Source organism: Corapipo altera, unplaced genomic scaffold (genome assembly GCF_003945725.1).
Source record: "Corapipo altera isolate COAL_440 unplaced genomic scaffold, ASM394572v1 46, whole genome shotgun sequence".
Taxonomy (NCBI): domain Eukaryota; kingdom Metazoa; phylum Chordata; class Aves; order Passeriformes; family Pipridae; genus Corapipo; species Corapipo altera.
The window spans coordinates 73303-86553 of NW_020884883.1; the positions used below are offsets into that span (position 1 = coordinate 73303).

At 36.1% G+C, this 13251-nt stretch overlaps 1 protein-coding gene across 1 annotated transcript in view; it reads right to left on the bottom strand.

Moving 5' to 3' along the window:
- AGPAT5 (1-acylglycerol-3-phosphate O-acyltransferase 5) overlaps positions 1-13251 on the bottom strand; it is a 54310-nt gene that overhangs the window by 11972 nt on the left and 29087 nt on the right. Inside the window, exon 6 of the mRNA XM_027641167.1 lies at positions 6169-6330. Coding sequence (XP_027496968.1) covers positions 6169-6330 — 162 coding nt within the window. The remainder of the gene's footprint in view (positions 1-6168; positions 6331-13251) is intronic.

A 13251-nucleotide genomic window follows, 5' to 3' on the forward strand; every position in this document is an offset into this window, starting at 1 on the left:
GCCTTTGTACTGCTCTATAATAATATGTGAATATTGTATGTTGGCCAAGTTAGCAGGAGGTTTCCCACAAAAGCTTAACTGTTTTGATAAACAGGCTGCCAGGAACAGAACCTGGATCAGGTTAGGTCTGTGGATTACATCTAAAGGGTATTCCACCACCGGTAACTGAAAATGAGCAAATTTAGGAGATACCTGTGTCTTCCTCAGAACTTCTTTAAAGTTTCAGAAGAGGGGAAAAAAAAATGTTGAACTATGTAGTTAAAAAAAAATGGCAAGCAAAGACACAAGGAGTGGACCAGTTCAAAACAATGTTCTCTCTAGCAAAAAAACAGGATCTGTTAGGAACTACGCCAGCAGTGCTATATTGATGTTTTTGCCTTTCTTTCAGACAGTCTGTTTTGATAAACAGAGAACGGTACCACAAACAGAAGAAAAGGACTGTGATACACAAAAAAGCAAAAATAAACACAGTCTCTTAAAGCAGCAACATATTTTTGGTCAAACCTGACTGTGAAGAAATTAAAGTTGTTTTTGTTATCCTCAGGGTACAGATACACTTTTGCAGAAAGATCAGGAGTTCCTCGAGCTGTTGTAAATAAATGCTGCCTGGGGAGTGGAATGCTTCTTCTCACATGTGCATGAGGTCCAGGGTGCAGGGAAACTTTATGAATCTCCAGTGTAAATACTTTCAAGAGCCACTTTGTGTAGCAGAGGTTTTCTGATGATTGTGTGCTTTCAGATCGCAAATTCCCAAAGGGAACCTATGGATGCCTACCTTCAGTAGGAGCTGGTTGGGAATAACTGAGATACACAAGTCCTGGCCTACACTCAGAGGAACACACACTTCAGGGCCTGGAGGGATGTTGCAAGGGGATATTACCCACACCAAGGGGGTGTTACTAACACATGGATGTAGCACCCACAGGTATTTGTGATTTGGAAAAGGAAGAATCATTTAGGCTCGCCTTAATCTTGCATTCCTCCTTAGACATCTGAGTTTGGTTGTTGGTAGAGACAAGAAACTGGGCTACAGGAACTCCACATACACTCATCTTTGTGTCCTTGTTTTGAGATAGGTAAAGAAACAAAGGTGCTACTCATGCTCAGACTGACTTTCATTTTCTCCGATTCTGGAGTTCTATGAAGAACTACAGCAAGGCTTGAAAACATTCCCCTAAACTGATGCCGCTCTTCAGTGAAATGTTGTTGAACAGAAGTGCAATGATTAACTCTTACAGTATGAAAATACTTTGCATTTACCCAGACTGTCCTTATCTGCAGAATATTGATGCATATGCCCACATCTGTGTTGAAAGTGCCATTTCAAGTAAGTCACCCACAAATTAACAGGCAGGTTTTCATCTTACTCAAACTACATCTAATAGGGAATTACAAGGGGTCTAAAATGACAGATCTAGTCCTAAAGAACGAGTGAAAATGCTTTCAGTTAAAACTGAAAGACCACTTACTTACTTTGTGGTACCTGGCGAAATCATGTTATTAAAAAGGTTTTAGTTTAACATTTTGCACAAAATAAACCTAGGGTTTTTCCGCTAAAGGAAAAAAGTATAATAGAGTATCAAGAATTGTTAGGGTTGGAAGGGACCTCTGGGGACCATCTAGCCTAAGACCCACAGAACTATGCTGCCAACTAGTGTTGTTGTCAAAATTCCTCCAAAAAAATCAATGGAAATTTTACATTTTGAAATATGAAAGGTAGTTATTACTTAAATTCTGCTTGAACAGATGCAGAATGACAGGTTCTTGATTTGAGATTTCCTGTACATACTAAAAAGCAATTGTACACTTGATACAAATTTCACAAGAGCTGATGTCCAGCCTCAGTTCTAATCTGCATCCTTTCTTTGGTTACTCTAAAATAAATGACATTTACTTTTCAATATTCTTTCATGCAGTAAGAAAGACAGCTAGCAGAGATCTGAACAATTAGCCATTTCATCACTATAAAACTTACTTCAGACTGTTTTACATTCCTGTTACTGTTTAGGAGCTTAATAATTTAGCTTTTTAATTCTTTCAACACATCTATAAGCAAATGCTTGTTATCATTCTTCGGATCTTGAAAGACAATGGATGTGATCAAATCTGGGCCACAGTCCAGACAAAAACTGTTTTCTATTCCCCCAGTTGTTTTCTATTCTCTTGTACTTCACTGTCTAACTGGGTCCTAACAAAAGTGCAAGTTTTGGAAAAGGGTTTTTTCCCCTAGGGAAGTTAGGCCAGTCTGACCTCCTCAAATTATACTGATCAAAGTGATGTACAGATTTTCAGAAATGCACACATACATATGCTTTCAAAGTGTTTGTTCTAGGACTGATATACCGCAGAGTCAATAATTCTCAGGAATTCCTCTGACTTCTTTAAGACAGAGTCTATATATACTTGCTATTTTTATTCAGTGTTTATCATTGTCACATGCTGCTATTTCACACACTCTTTCATCTACAATCGCCAGATAAATACCATCTGGTTATGCTAAAGCCTTCAGGCAGAATAATAAAGATGTAGATGTGTATATAATGCGCTTTCAGGTGCAAGAATGATAACAGTTCCCATGTCCCACAAGACCTACCCCTTAACACCAGACCAAGCTGGATGTAAACTCTTAGGACATTTATTCAGCAGGGGAAAAACTAGGATCTCATTCTTTCTTCCCAAACTTGTTTCTACTTTTAACTTGACAGTGTAGTAAAACAGTATCAATAAATTCAGTGCAAGAGTTTCCCCTCCTCTTTTTCCCTTCTAAACAGTTCTTAGAGAATTCAGTACCTGAGATGCACTTCAGCTGTGCCTCAGTGCGAATATGATCATTTGCATCTTATTCTAATGACCACAATAAATACTGTCTAGCATCATGGTCCTCCCCAAGCAGGACCATGACATTCTGTCATTAATGATCTGGACAAGCCATCTTCAGTAGTGAGAGAGGAACAATCTGTGGGAAGTCACTATTCTTTGGAAAGGCTGCCATGTGCTGGAAAATTTCCACTGGAAATGTACCAAGATCTAAACTTCTTGTAAGGAAAAGTAATCAATAATGAATAAATGGTAGGAAAAAAATTGCATACATTGGTCACAACTGGATGTGAAGCAACAGCAGAAAGCAACATCCCTGTCTAAAGCTAAACTAACCTTTGTCCCTGTCTAAGACCAATCAAATTTGATCTCTTCTAAAACAAACAACTTGCAGCTGGAAAATGCTAACAGAACATTAAAATGCATAAATAGTGACAAAAAGTTCAACACATTTGAAAGGATATACTATCATAATTTGCCTGCTCTAAAATGGCACCATGTTATCCGGTATGTCTGTTATTCACTGTTGTTCTGATGGTAAATGCCTATTTTACAGTTGCTAGTATACTATGCTTTGTTTTAATCTTGTCGAGCAAGTCAACATCATGATATTTAAGCTTGCTGGCCTAAAAAATAAATAATTCCAATTTTTCAAAGAAAGACTGTTTAAACTAGAGCTGCATATTACAAAATTCGAAATGCAATTCACTTTTTCTTCAGAAGTTTTTTCCCATTTACAGTTTGCTAACACAAGTTATGAGACAAAGCATGATAGTACTCCCCATAATACCTAAAATGTTCCTTTTAACCTGTTTTGTTTACTGCTGAAGACAGCAGCCAAGAGTTGACCATGTCCTAGGTTAGTATGGGTTTTTCCAGAAGTGGCACAGGTCCTTCTGAGGTTGAGATTTATAGAACTGAAAGTAAAATGTATTTCAAGAAACACACTATATCTGTGTGGAATTCAGATTTCATTCACATGGGAAATGGCATAGTATGGGAAATGAAGTCCTCAAGTAAATTTGTGTTTATCAGAAGTTTGTTTTCCAAGTAATAAATTTCAATCAGAGTTGCTAGATTCAAAAAGACATGTCAACCTTATCTTTTAAAAATTACCAGAATTGCACTGCCATTTTATTCCGATGAGAATGAAAAACAAAATTCTCAACCAGCACGGACACAAATATGAAGTAATATGTCCTTTTCATGCATGCGCAACACATTTTAGTATTGTAAAAAAGCAATAATGCTAAAAAATGTTGAATGCATAAGTATGCCTAATTCAATTCTTGTTATATTTCTGAACAGACCAGTTGTTAAGACTTCTGGATAACAAATGGTGAAACGATCTTGATCTCTTATAACAGAAATTGTTTTTCTCCCATTTTGTGTCTGGAGGGCCTAAAAGAATGACAACTATGTTCCACACTGTAATTTATAAAGTGTTCTTAATCTACATAATTTATATTATATGGAATACATGTGACTGCCACAATCACACGGAATGCCCTGGATAGATATATCATTTATCTGCTCTGTAATGGGTAACAACTGGTTGGCTGTACTTCATTCTGTATTACTGCCTTGTTTTTAGCCAAGGCCGAGACACTAATTATCCCAGCCCTAACAGTAAGTCTGGCTGAAAGATACGCCTGGACTGCCTGCCATGGAGGTTCCAAAAGGCTGGATGTGGAGTAGCCACCCCAAACTGTCTGATTATTGCTTGACTCCAGACACAAGAAACAGCCAACAGGGAAATTCAGTTTGTTGGTTCCCTTTCCATAATTATATCATGCTTCATGCAAACTTCAATAGGTGAAGAGGTCTTATAAGGAATTTGAACATTTGCCATCTTATCATTAGGTAATGACATTTTAATAGTTTAATTAACCAGTGAGAAGTTCAGTATGAGAATGGCTGAAGCTGCATAATAATTAAGTCATGAAACAAGATATGCTGCAGGGAAGGAGAAACAATCCTATTTGTTTTGAGGGGATCTTAAAAAGAGTTGGGTGATGGGACAAGAGGGAGACTGCCCAGTTCAAAGGGTACTGTAAAAGAGTCATAAGGTACTTAAAAAAATATTTAAAAACTTTAAATAATTGAAATCACTTTGGATATTTAGCTATAAAAAATATCCATTAGGAACAAACTGTACATAAAGTAAAACCATCCTAAGACCTTACAGTACTACACAAGTGTTAACAATATACAGTGTTAACAGTTTTTTTGCTCACCTATCCAAAAGAATATTAAACAGGGTGAAAATGTAAAAATAGACAATTGCAGAATTTCTAATCACATAGCACCTGGAAGTAGTTCATGTGCTAATGAAGGAGTTACACCTGCTAATGAAGTGACATGGAAACAGCCACATTACAAACTATTTTTAGCAGCAGAAGGAACAAGTCCCAGTGACACTGGGTGAGCCAAGAAGCAGGGAGTTAACTAAGACATATCCTCCAGGTCCCTCAGTCAACACTTGCTCAAAATTCTGAACAGCTCTGCAGAACTACTGTGGCTTTTTTTTCCCCCATGTGGTATCAGTAGTGTAAAGGACTCAAAAGTTCCACTTTGAGCCAACTAGCAACAGAAAGTCAGGCACAGATATGGCTGAGTAACACATCAACTACAAATGGAAAGAAAGATGATATCTGGCCCTCCAGTAGCAGTGCAGGTAAATGAATTATGTAGAAAAAAAAAATTATCTACAAAGCATAATAAACAGCAAACCCTGAAGTGCTCTGTCCCAGAGTTTTCCCCTATAGAAACCCCAGCACTTGTTTTCTGGTTAGATTACTCAAGGAACATAAAACTAATTTACCTGATTCTCTTAAGGTGCTGTAAGTGGTTTAAAATGCTACAGCAAGTGAAGCCTACTTCCATAAAATGCTGTTAATTGTTTGTAAGGTCACTGGGTATGTGTAGCAAATTGAAAAACTGCCAATAAAATACTACTACTACACATTTTCCCTTTAAAATCCACATTTCAGCAATTTGATATACATATGTACCCGTACACATATGTAGCACAGCAGAGGGAATTGAGGATAATGCCAAATCCCAGTGCTAGAAGAAATATGAAGGTAAATGGCACCTGCTGCCTATGGCTCCAAGTTTACTTTGACTCCAAAGAGCACTTGCAGAATTGGAATAGGGAAGGGGAGGGCAGGAATGTCACAGGTAACTATAGTAAAGCCTAGAAGAATGATGCCCTACTAAATGATGGTAAGATGGTTGAAGCACTGTGGAGATTACCTTCAGAACATTACAAAGCACCTGAGGTTGATTCTGTATATGAACAGTTCTGTATATGGCTGTAGCCTGTCTAAAAGACATCAGTCAACTCACCTGTCATAGATGGTGCCAGCTTCCTTTGCCCTTTGTGGTCCACAGTACCTTCATAAGCTACAGTCACATCATACACTGCATCCAGATAGTCTTTCATTGTGTCAATGGCTACATGAGTTGCCTTCACGCGTGGTGTCAGCACATGCTTTAATATAGCAAGTCCTAGAGGAAAAAAAAATCAAAAATTACAGTATTTGAAAGGAAAGTGGACTACATTCACAAAAGGAACATCATGCCAAGGAACTTCAGGCATCTCCATTCAAAATGACAAAAGATTCAATCTCAATTCTCAGTTGAGAGAATGTGCATGTGTGTACACTGCATATGTTCTATTGAACACATGTCAAAGATGAAACAGAAATCCCAAAGAATATTAAGGAGAGGAAGGCTGCTCAACAAAAGAGCCCTTTCTATAGATCCTGCTGTAGAAGCAGCAATGGTTTTAATGTGGCTCATGACTGATGAAACAGCACTTCTCTTTACTGTTTATGTGTACTCAACTGAGGTTAAAAAAAAGAGCAAATTAGCTGAGAAATACTTAACACACAGGCATCACCTCCTGAAATTCTGTATCAGAAACAGATTTGGCAACTGAGGCATAAGCACAGAGAATTTTAAGCATGCCTAATGCTCATCTAGCATTTTACTTCCCAAGGACAAGCCAATTTAGAGAACATACTGAATCCTAATCTACTCACTGTCCTAGCAGAAAACTTAGAGGGGGACGGGGGGAAATACAGCACTGAGAACCAAAACTAAGAAGGAAATCTTCTGTGCTTCCCTACAACAACCTATTATGATTGACTTGGCTACTAACAAATTCATAGTGAGAGAAATCAACTGTTGTCTTTAACTTTTCCAGGCCAAGACACATAGACTGGTATGGCAAGGACAAAAGAACGTCAGGTTTAATGTCACTCTGCAAGTCTTAACAGCAGTATTTCATATCCATTTTTGCTTCAGTTGACCACTTCCATCAGAGCACACTTTAGAACATAAAAATACACTGGGCTCAAAATTATAGAATTGATTCTGTTTCCAGAATTTTAATATACGATGACTTTCAAAATGAAAACAAGCAAACCAACAAAACCAAACCCAAAACCTTTTCATGACCTGAACACAACTCTTCCATGCTTACTTGAAAGGGCTTCTAGAAAAAAAAAATCACACTATGCAAAAATTTTCACTATTTTGCTATAGGATATCTATCTTTCCAACAGAGAAGATAGAGAAATATTGGAATAAAATTCTGGTTTTTCCTTTCTAGCCTATTTTTCATTGGCTTACTCTTCAGTCCATTTTTAAAGAACCATCCACTGGTGCTATCGGTTCCTGATAGATGATGTGGAAATTTTTCTAAACAAAAGTATTGTGATATTGCTTTTGAAATCTTTCTGCTTGCAAAATCAATTCAAAGGATTACATATTATGTCCTGATTTTGTACTGAGCTCCCTTGCTGGGCAAAGCATATTTTGGTCTAAAATTATGAAAATATCGACTCATCACTGTAAGACAGTTTCTAAACTGCTCTAACATTCTTAAGAGTTGAAAATTTCAGTATAAATCATTATCTTGATTTCTTAATATTTGCTAAGAATCTCCTTGACTGAACACAGAGATAAAAGGGTGTTTACTAGCACTCCTTCTGAAGTCATTGTTCTATGCTTTACTGGCAATAGCGATAACTGTCTATGCAAAATGTTATATGGATCATGTAAATATTTTGAAGCATAACATGGTGGTAGTGTTTTCTTAGCTTGTGACCTGTTACATCAAACATCTAATTATGTTATGTTTCAAAATGTTTACACTGTAAATGAAGCATTGAATATTCTAGTGTTTTGTCAGCAACTCTATTAGTGTTGACATTACACTCAACACAACTCTTGTTCAGCCAAATTCCCAAACTTATTCTAAAAACACTATCATTCCTTTCCTGCCCAACTAATCTTCCCCTTAACCAAACTGGTACTGTAAGGAAGAAAAAGCGAAAACATGCTTCAGTGAGAACTGAATCCTCTAGACAAATTATTAATTTAGGTATCTGTGACTATTCACTGCTGAGTTTTTTTTAATTCATGGTCAATTTTGGTGATGAAGATAGTCAGCAACAACCTGTGAAGTGCAACTGTAGAATAAGCCACTCTTACTACACATGCTGCCAGTGAACTCTTGAGAGTTTAAGGACAAAATGAGTATGTATCTAAATAAAATCGATAAAATCTATAATTCGTTATTCAGAAATACTGACAAACTTGTAGCAAGTTCAGCACATCTTTTTAAAGAATCTGTTTTATAAAAACATTAGCACACATTCTTGCAATTACTTGATGATCTTTGCTAAAATCAACATAACAGATTTTAAATCCAAGTAGTTACAGTATAGTTACCTTGGCAAGCTGCCTGCATCCAATTCACAAAACACACTGTGCTTAAACTGTTTTTAGTGTTGTGCAATACTAAGTTAGAACCTCCGTCACAGTATTTGAGGTCATGATATTTTACTTTAAATGCCAAAGAAAATGAACTGGATACTACTAATAATGTAATACTCTACCTTAAAATGCTATAGCTTTGCTCTTCTAACTTTCGATTGATAAACAGACATAAAAAAAAAGCGAAAACCTGAAGAAATATGATGAGCAATGATACTTCAAATATCATACATTTACTACACTATAGTAAGATGCAGAATTACTTCAGAAAGTCTGCAAGAAAACTGAATTAAATAAAATAATTACTTTGGCAAATACAAAAGCCCAAATCATTAACATCTATAGAACTGAATTTTACATCTAAACACAAAAAAACTAAAAAGCCACCAAACAAAACATTATTTATCTAACCTCTCAGGGTGAAGCTACATATAATAGTAGCTAAGTACAACTCTGTGAAGACTGCTGTTCCCTTCATCTATGCCAAAAACTCACAGAGCAGTTCAGTACAGGGAGGCCATCTACATTTTCAAACTTGGACTTCATTAGTCATATCTGTACCCCTGATGTGCATACACTACATTTTTTAAATGAAAACAACAAAAAACCCTGGCTCTAAATTAAGAATACTCTATGCATTACATTAGCTTGACTACATTTCATCAACAAAAGTTATGTGCTCACTGAAAGTGGATGTCAGAATTAGTTTGAAGGAATCTTTTCCCCCTATAAAATCACATACTTGAAAAAAACACAAAAACTGGAACCAAGGTGAAAAACTTGAAAACTTGAAAATTGATTTCAATACCAGTTAAATCTTTCCTTTTTCCTGTGAATGTGTATGCAGTGATGATATTAGACTGAAAGCTTTGCAGTTATGCGTGCTGTCCCAAATACTGACCCAACTCTGAGTTCCCACCAGCTTTCTGGAACACCTCCAGTGATCGAAGCTTTACTTATTGAAACCAGAACTAGACTCATAAAATAACATATGGTGGGAGAGCTCATCCATTTGTATTCCATTGACTTACATAAATAGGACTCAGCTGATGGCAGTATTAAAAAACTGCATGCTCTTGTAAAAAATGTTTTTGTTTTACCACAAACTAAAGTACGGGAAATGCAAGTAATCTCAGGAAGAGTACAACCATCCCACAGCAAGACATGGGAGACACCACACCTTGGTACACTTTCTTCTGTCATGGGTATCTACAGAAATACAGTGTAGCTTCTTGTTTTTCTAAACTTAATTTCTAGGGATGACTTTTAATAACAGAAACCCTTTCTTCATCCTAACAGCTGGTGTCTCAAATGCTACTCAAGGTCCATACTCCACTCTTTTTAAAAATTATATTCTCTTTTCCGTATCTCAATGTGCACTTTTAGATTAAGCCTGCTTACATGGAAGTATAGAAAAAAAGATCACCAAAAGCTATTTTCTTTAAAGACAGTTCCAAATAACTTTTATGGATATTAAATACTTTGTATTGCTTTCGAATACAATCTATAACTAATGCCAACTGAAAGGGAAACCTCAGTTGAAACAGCTCTTTTTTATATGACCTGTAAAAGCAAATCTGAGATAAGCATATCCTGCACAGAAAAACATCTTAGCAGAAAGCACGATATTTGTCAAGATAAACTCAGCATTAAAAAACATTTACATTAGCAACTTTTCTGCATAAAAGTAAGAAAGATAATCAATGAATACCTGAAATGTTTGCCTGATTAAATGACCTTTGTTAGAAATTAAACCTTATTGCAAAATTCCATAAATGCCTTTTTCCAGGGAAGATTGTTTTGTCTTCATTCAGCAAAAATAAGCCAAGTTAAATTTAACAAGCTTCTGATCCCTTTGGCTTTGACTTTTAAGAGTTACTAATATTACGAGTAGGAGGGGTTTGGATTATTCCTATTTATTTTCAATTGTTTAAAATACCATTTCTTAACATTTGGGTAAAATTCATACTATAAAACTTAAGAAATTTGTGGTTGTGTGGGGTGTGTTGTGCAGGGCCATGAGATGGACTCAATGACCCTGATGGGTCCCTTCCAACTTAGCATATTCTATGATTCTATGACTCACTACTACAAAATGATGAGAAATCTACTACATGGGTACATATAAATGGAATAAATTTTATACCAGAAGCTGCTACAAAAAATAATAATCATGTATTTTGTGGGGTTTTATAGATATTTGGTTCTGTAGTCCAATACCATTAAAAAGATCCAAGCTTGAAAGATTCACAGTTTGAATAAAAGAGATACAATAAAAATTACCACTTCTATCATGACAAGATTAGTTAAATCCCCATGAAAATATGAGTGCCACCTACAAATTGATACTATTCAGCAATTCAAGCCCACTGACTAGTGTGGGACAATTCCTGCACTTTTAAGATGCCTAAACTCATATATCAGAGCCTGAAAGGGGTCACCAATATGTAAGTCAACTGAATGACTGCATCACATTTGAAGACAGGAATCACATTAGCCGGCTACTCCCACCCAGTGGAAAACGAAAGCGAACTTGATTACTGTCTATATACTTAAATACTGGAATATGGAAAGCAAAAGTTTAGGAGACAAGGAGCAAAACCACATGACATCACATTCATAGTTGTTCAAGAGAGGAGAAGAAGAAATATTTGATTACGTCTTACGTTGCAAGACGTCCCATTAGAAACACAGGCATCGTCAACCATGCTGAAACAGAGAAAGAGAGAGCCCCATCCTGGTAGCAATTGCTGGAATCATCTTACCCAGACACCTGCTTTCCACCAGGAGAGGACAACTAGGTGTATCAGGTTCAAATCCAGCTACATGGCATACATCTCCTTCAGCTTGGAAGCCTCTAGCTAATATTCTGGTAACAGCTGGCTTATGTAGTTTGCTGTAGCTGTGAAATTCCAGCAAATATTGTTATTTTGGCCAAATAACATAAATACCAGAATAATTTTCTCAACTTGTTCTATGAATAACTCCTACATTAATCCTACCACAAATAACCAAACAACTTAGTTTTAGAGAGGTAATTTTTCTTCTTTTTTTAAACTTCAAGAGTAGCATTTTTCCTTTCCCAATGCAATCAAACAAACATATTCTGTGTTTAAAATACTTCCTGGTCCATCTGGGGTAAGAATCTGATCTGACTGGAATCTTCTGCCACTTGTAAAATGTGTAGAATGAGTAATCTTTGAGTTTCTGGGGGTACTAGCATTATCCCTCGATGACAACATTTTCAGTCATCACAGTAAAATCAGTATACCTGGAAGTAAGCAACTTTCTGTTGCTTATTTTCACTGAGTACAATTGTGGACAGAACTTATGATGGAGTTCAAGTTAATTAGAGTAAAGTTTTGCTGTGTCAAATTGATCAGTGTCTGAAGGCTGATACACATGTCAGGCTCCAACATGAAAACCACATATATTAATCCCCTAATTTAGGGGATTAATGAACTCTAATCAATGTTACCTCTAGATGTTTTTTGCATTCTTTGGTTTTAATAAACAAAAAAATCTGGCAGTACATTCAACTTGAACTTAGCAAAGCAGTTAATGACAAATCTGAAAAAACAGGCCATGGATTTAATTTATTAATGTACAGTATCATTTATTGCTTTCTAAAAATAGTACAGTTCTACTTCTTCCCTACAAGTTTCTCTGTTGTTTGATGGCCTTCAGCCTCAACTTAATCATCCAGATCTACCCACATCTGTTGGACTTACCCTGTATATTTGATTTCCTTGTGTTTCAGAAAGAGGGAAATCACCTGCTCTTGCTAGGACTCAAGATCTTGTGTAGAACCTGAGTCCTACAGCAAAACAAACTGTAACATGAATTATTATCAGCATTTTTTAAAGTTGCTCCTCTTTCAAGGGTGACCACAAGCAACTGTAAATTCTTTTGCTGTTTGCTATCTTTCCATCCTATTCACATACAGATAAGATTTATTTATATATTCATACCAATGAGGAAAGACAAAATAGTTGAAATCAGCAATGTCAAAATATTCTGTTGTTTGTCAACCTAAGCTATATTTTAAATTTACTTTACATTTCTTTTTGTTGAACTGGTCCTAGGACCAACTGTAAAGAGCCTGTAACTGTGTCCAAAACTGGTGTTTACATAAAAAGACTATCATGATACGAGATGCAGCTCATTAACTCGTCCCACTAAGAGTAGGTAATTAAGTTCAGCCCAACTGTTTTGTCTAAACCAATGAACCTTTATTCTAGATGAGGATCCAGCTCATGGACAGTAAAAGTAAACACAAATCCCAAAAAACCTTTTTATATTTCCTCTCTGCAAAACTAATAAAGAACATACACACACAAATGTAAAAAACAGTATTTCAGACAGCATGATAAACATGAGTTATGCTTGTGCCGTGTGCTCTAAGAATAGTTTTGTTATCTTTGGGTGTAATAGTTCTGGTTCTATCATCAGTTTCAAGTTTAATTCTTCTTAATTAAACTACTATTTCCAATATTACACTTGCACTATTTTTTCAACATAAAATTGGGCCAAAATGTAGGAAAAAAGCATTATAAAGCTTACATTTCAAGGTATAAAACAAATAAAAAAATTCCCCTACATGTCTGTAAAGCCAACCCTGAAGCACTGTGCTCTGTAACTAAT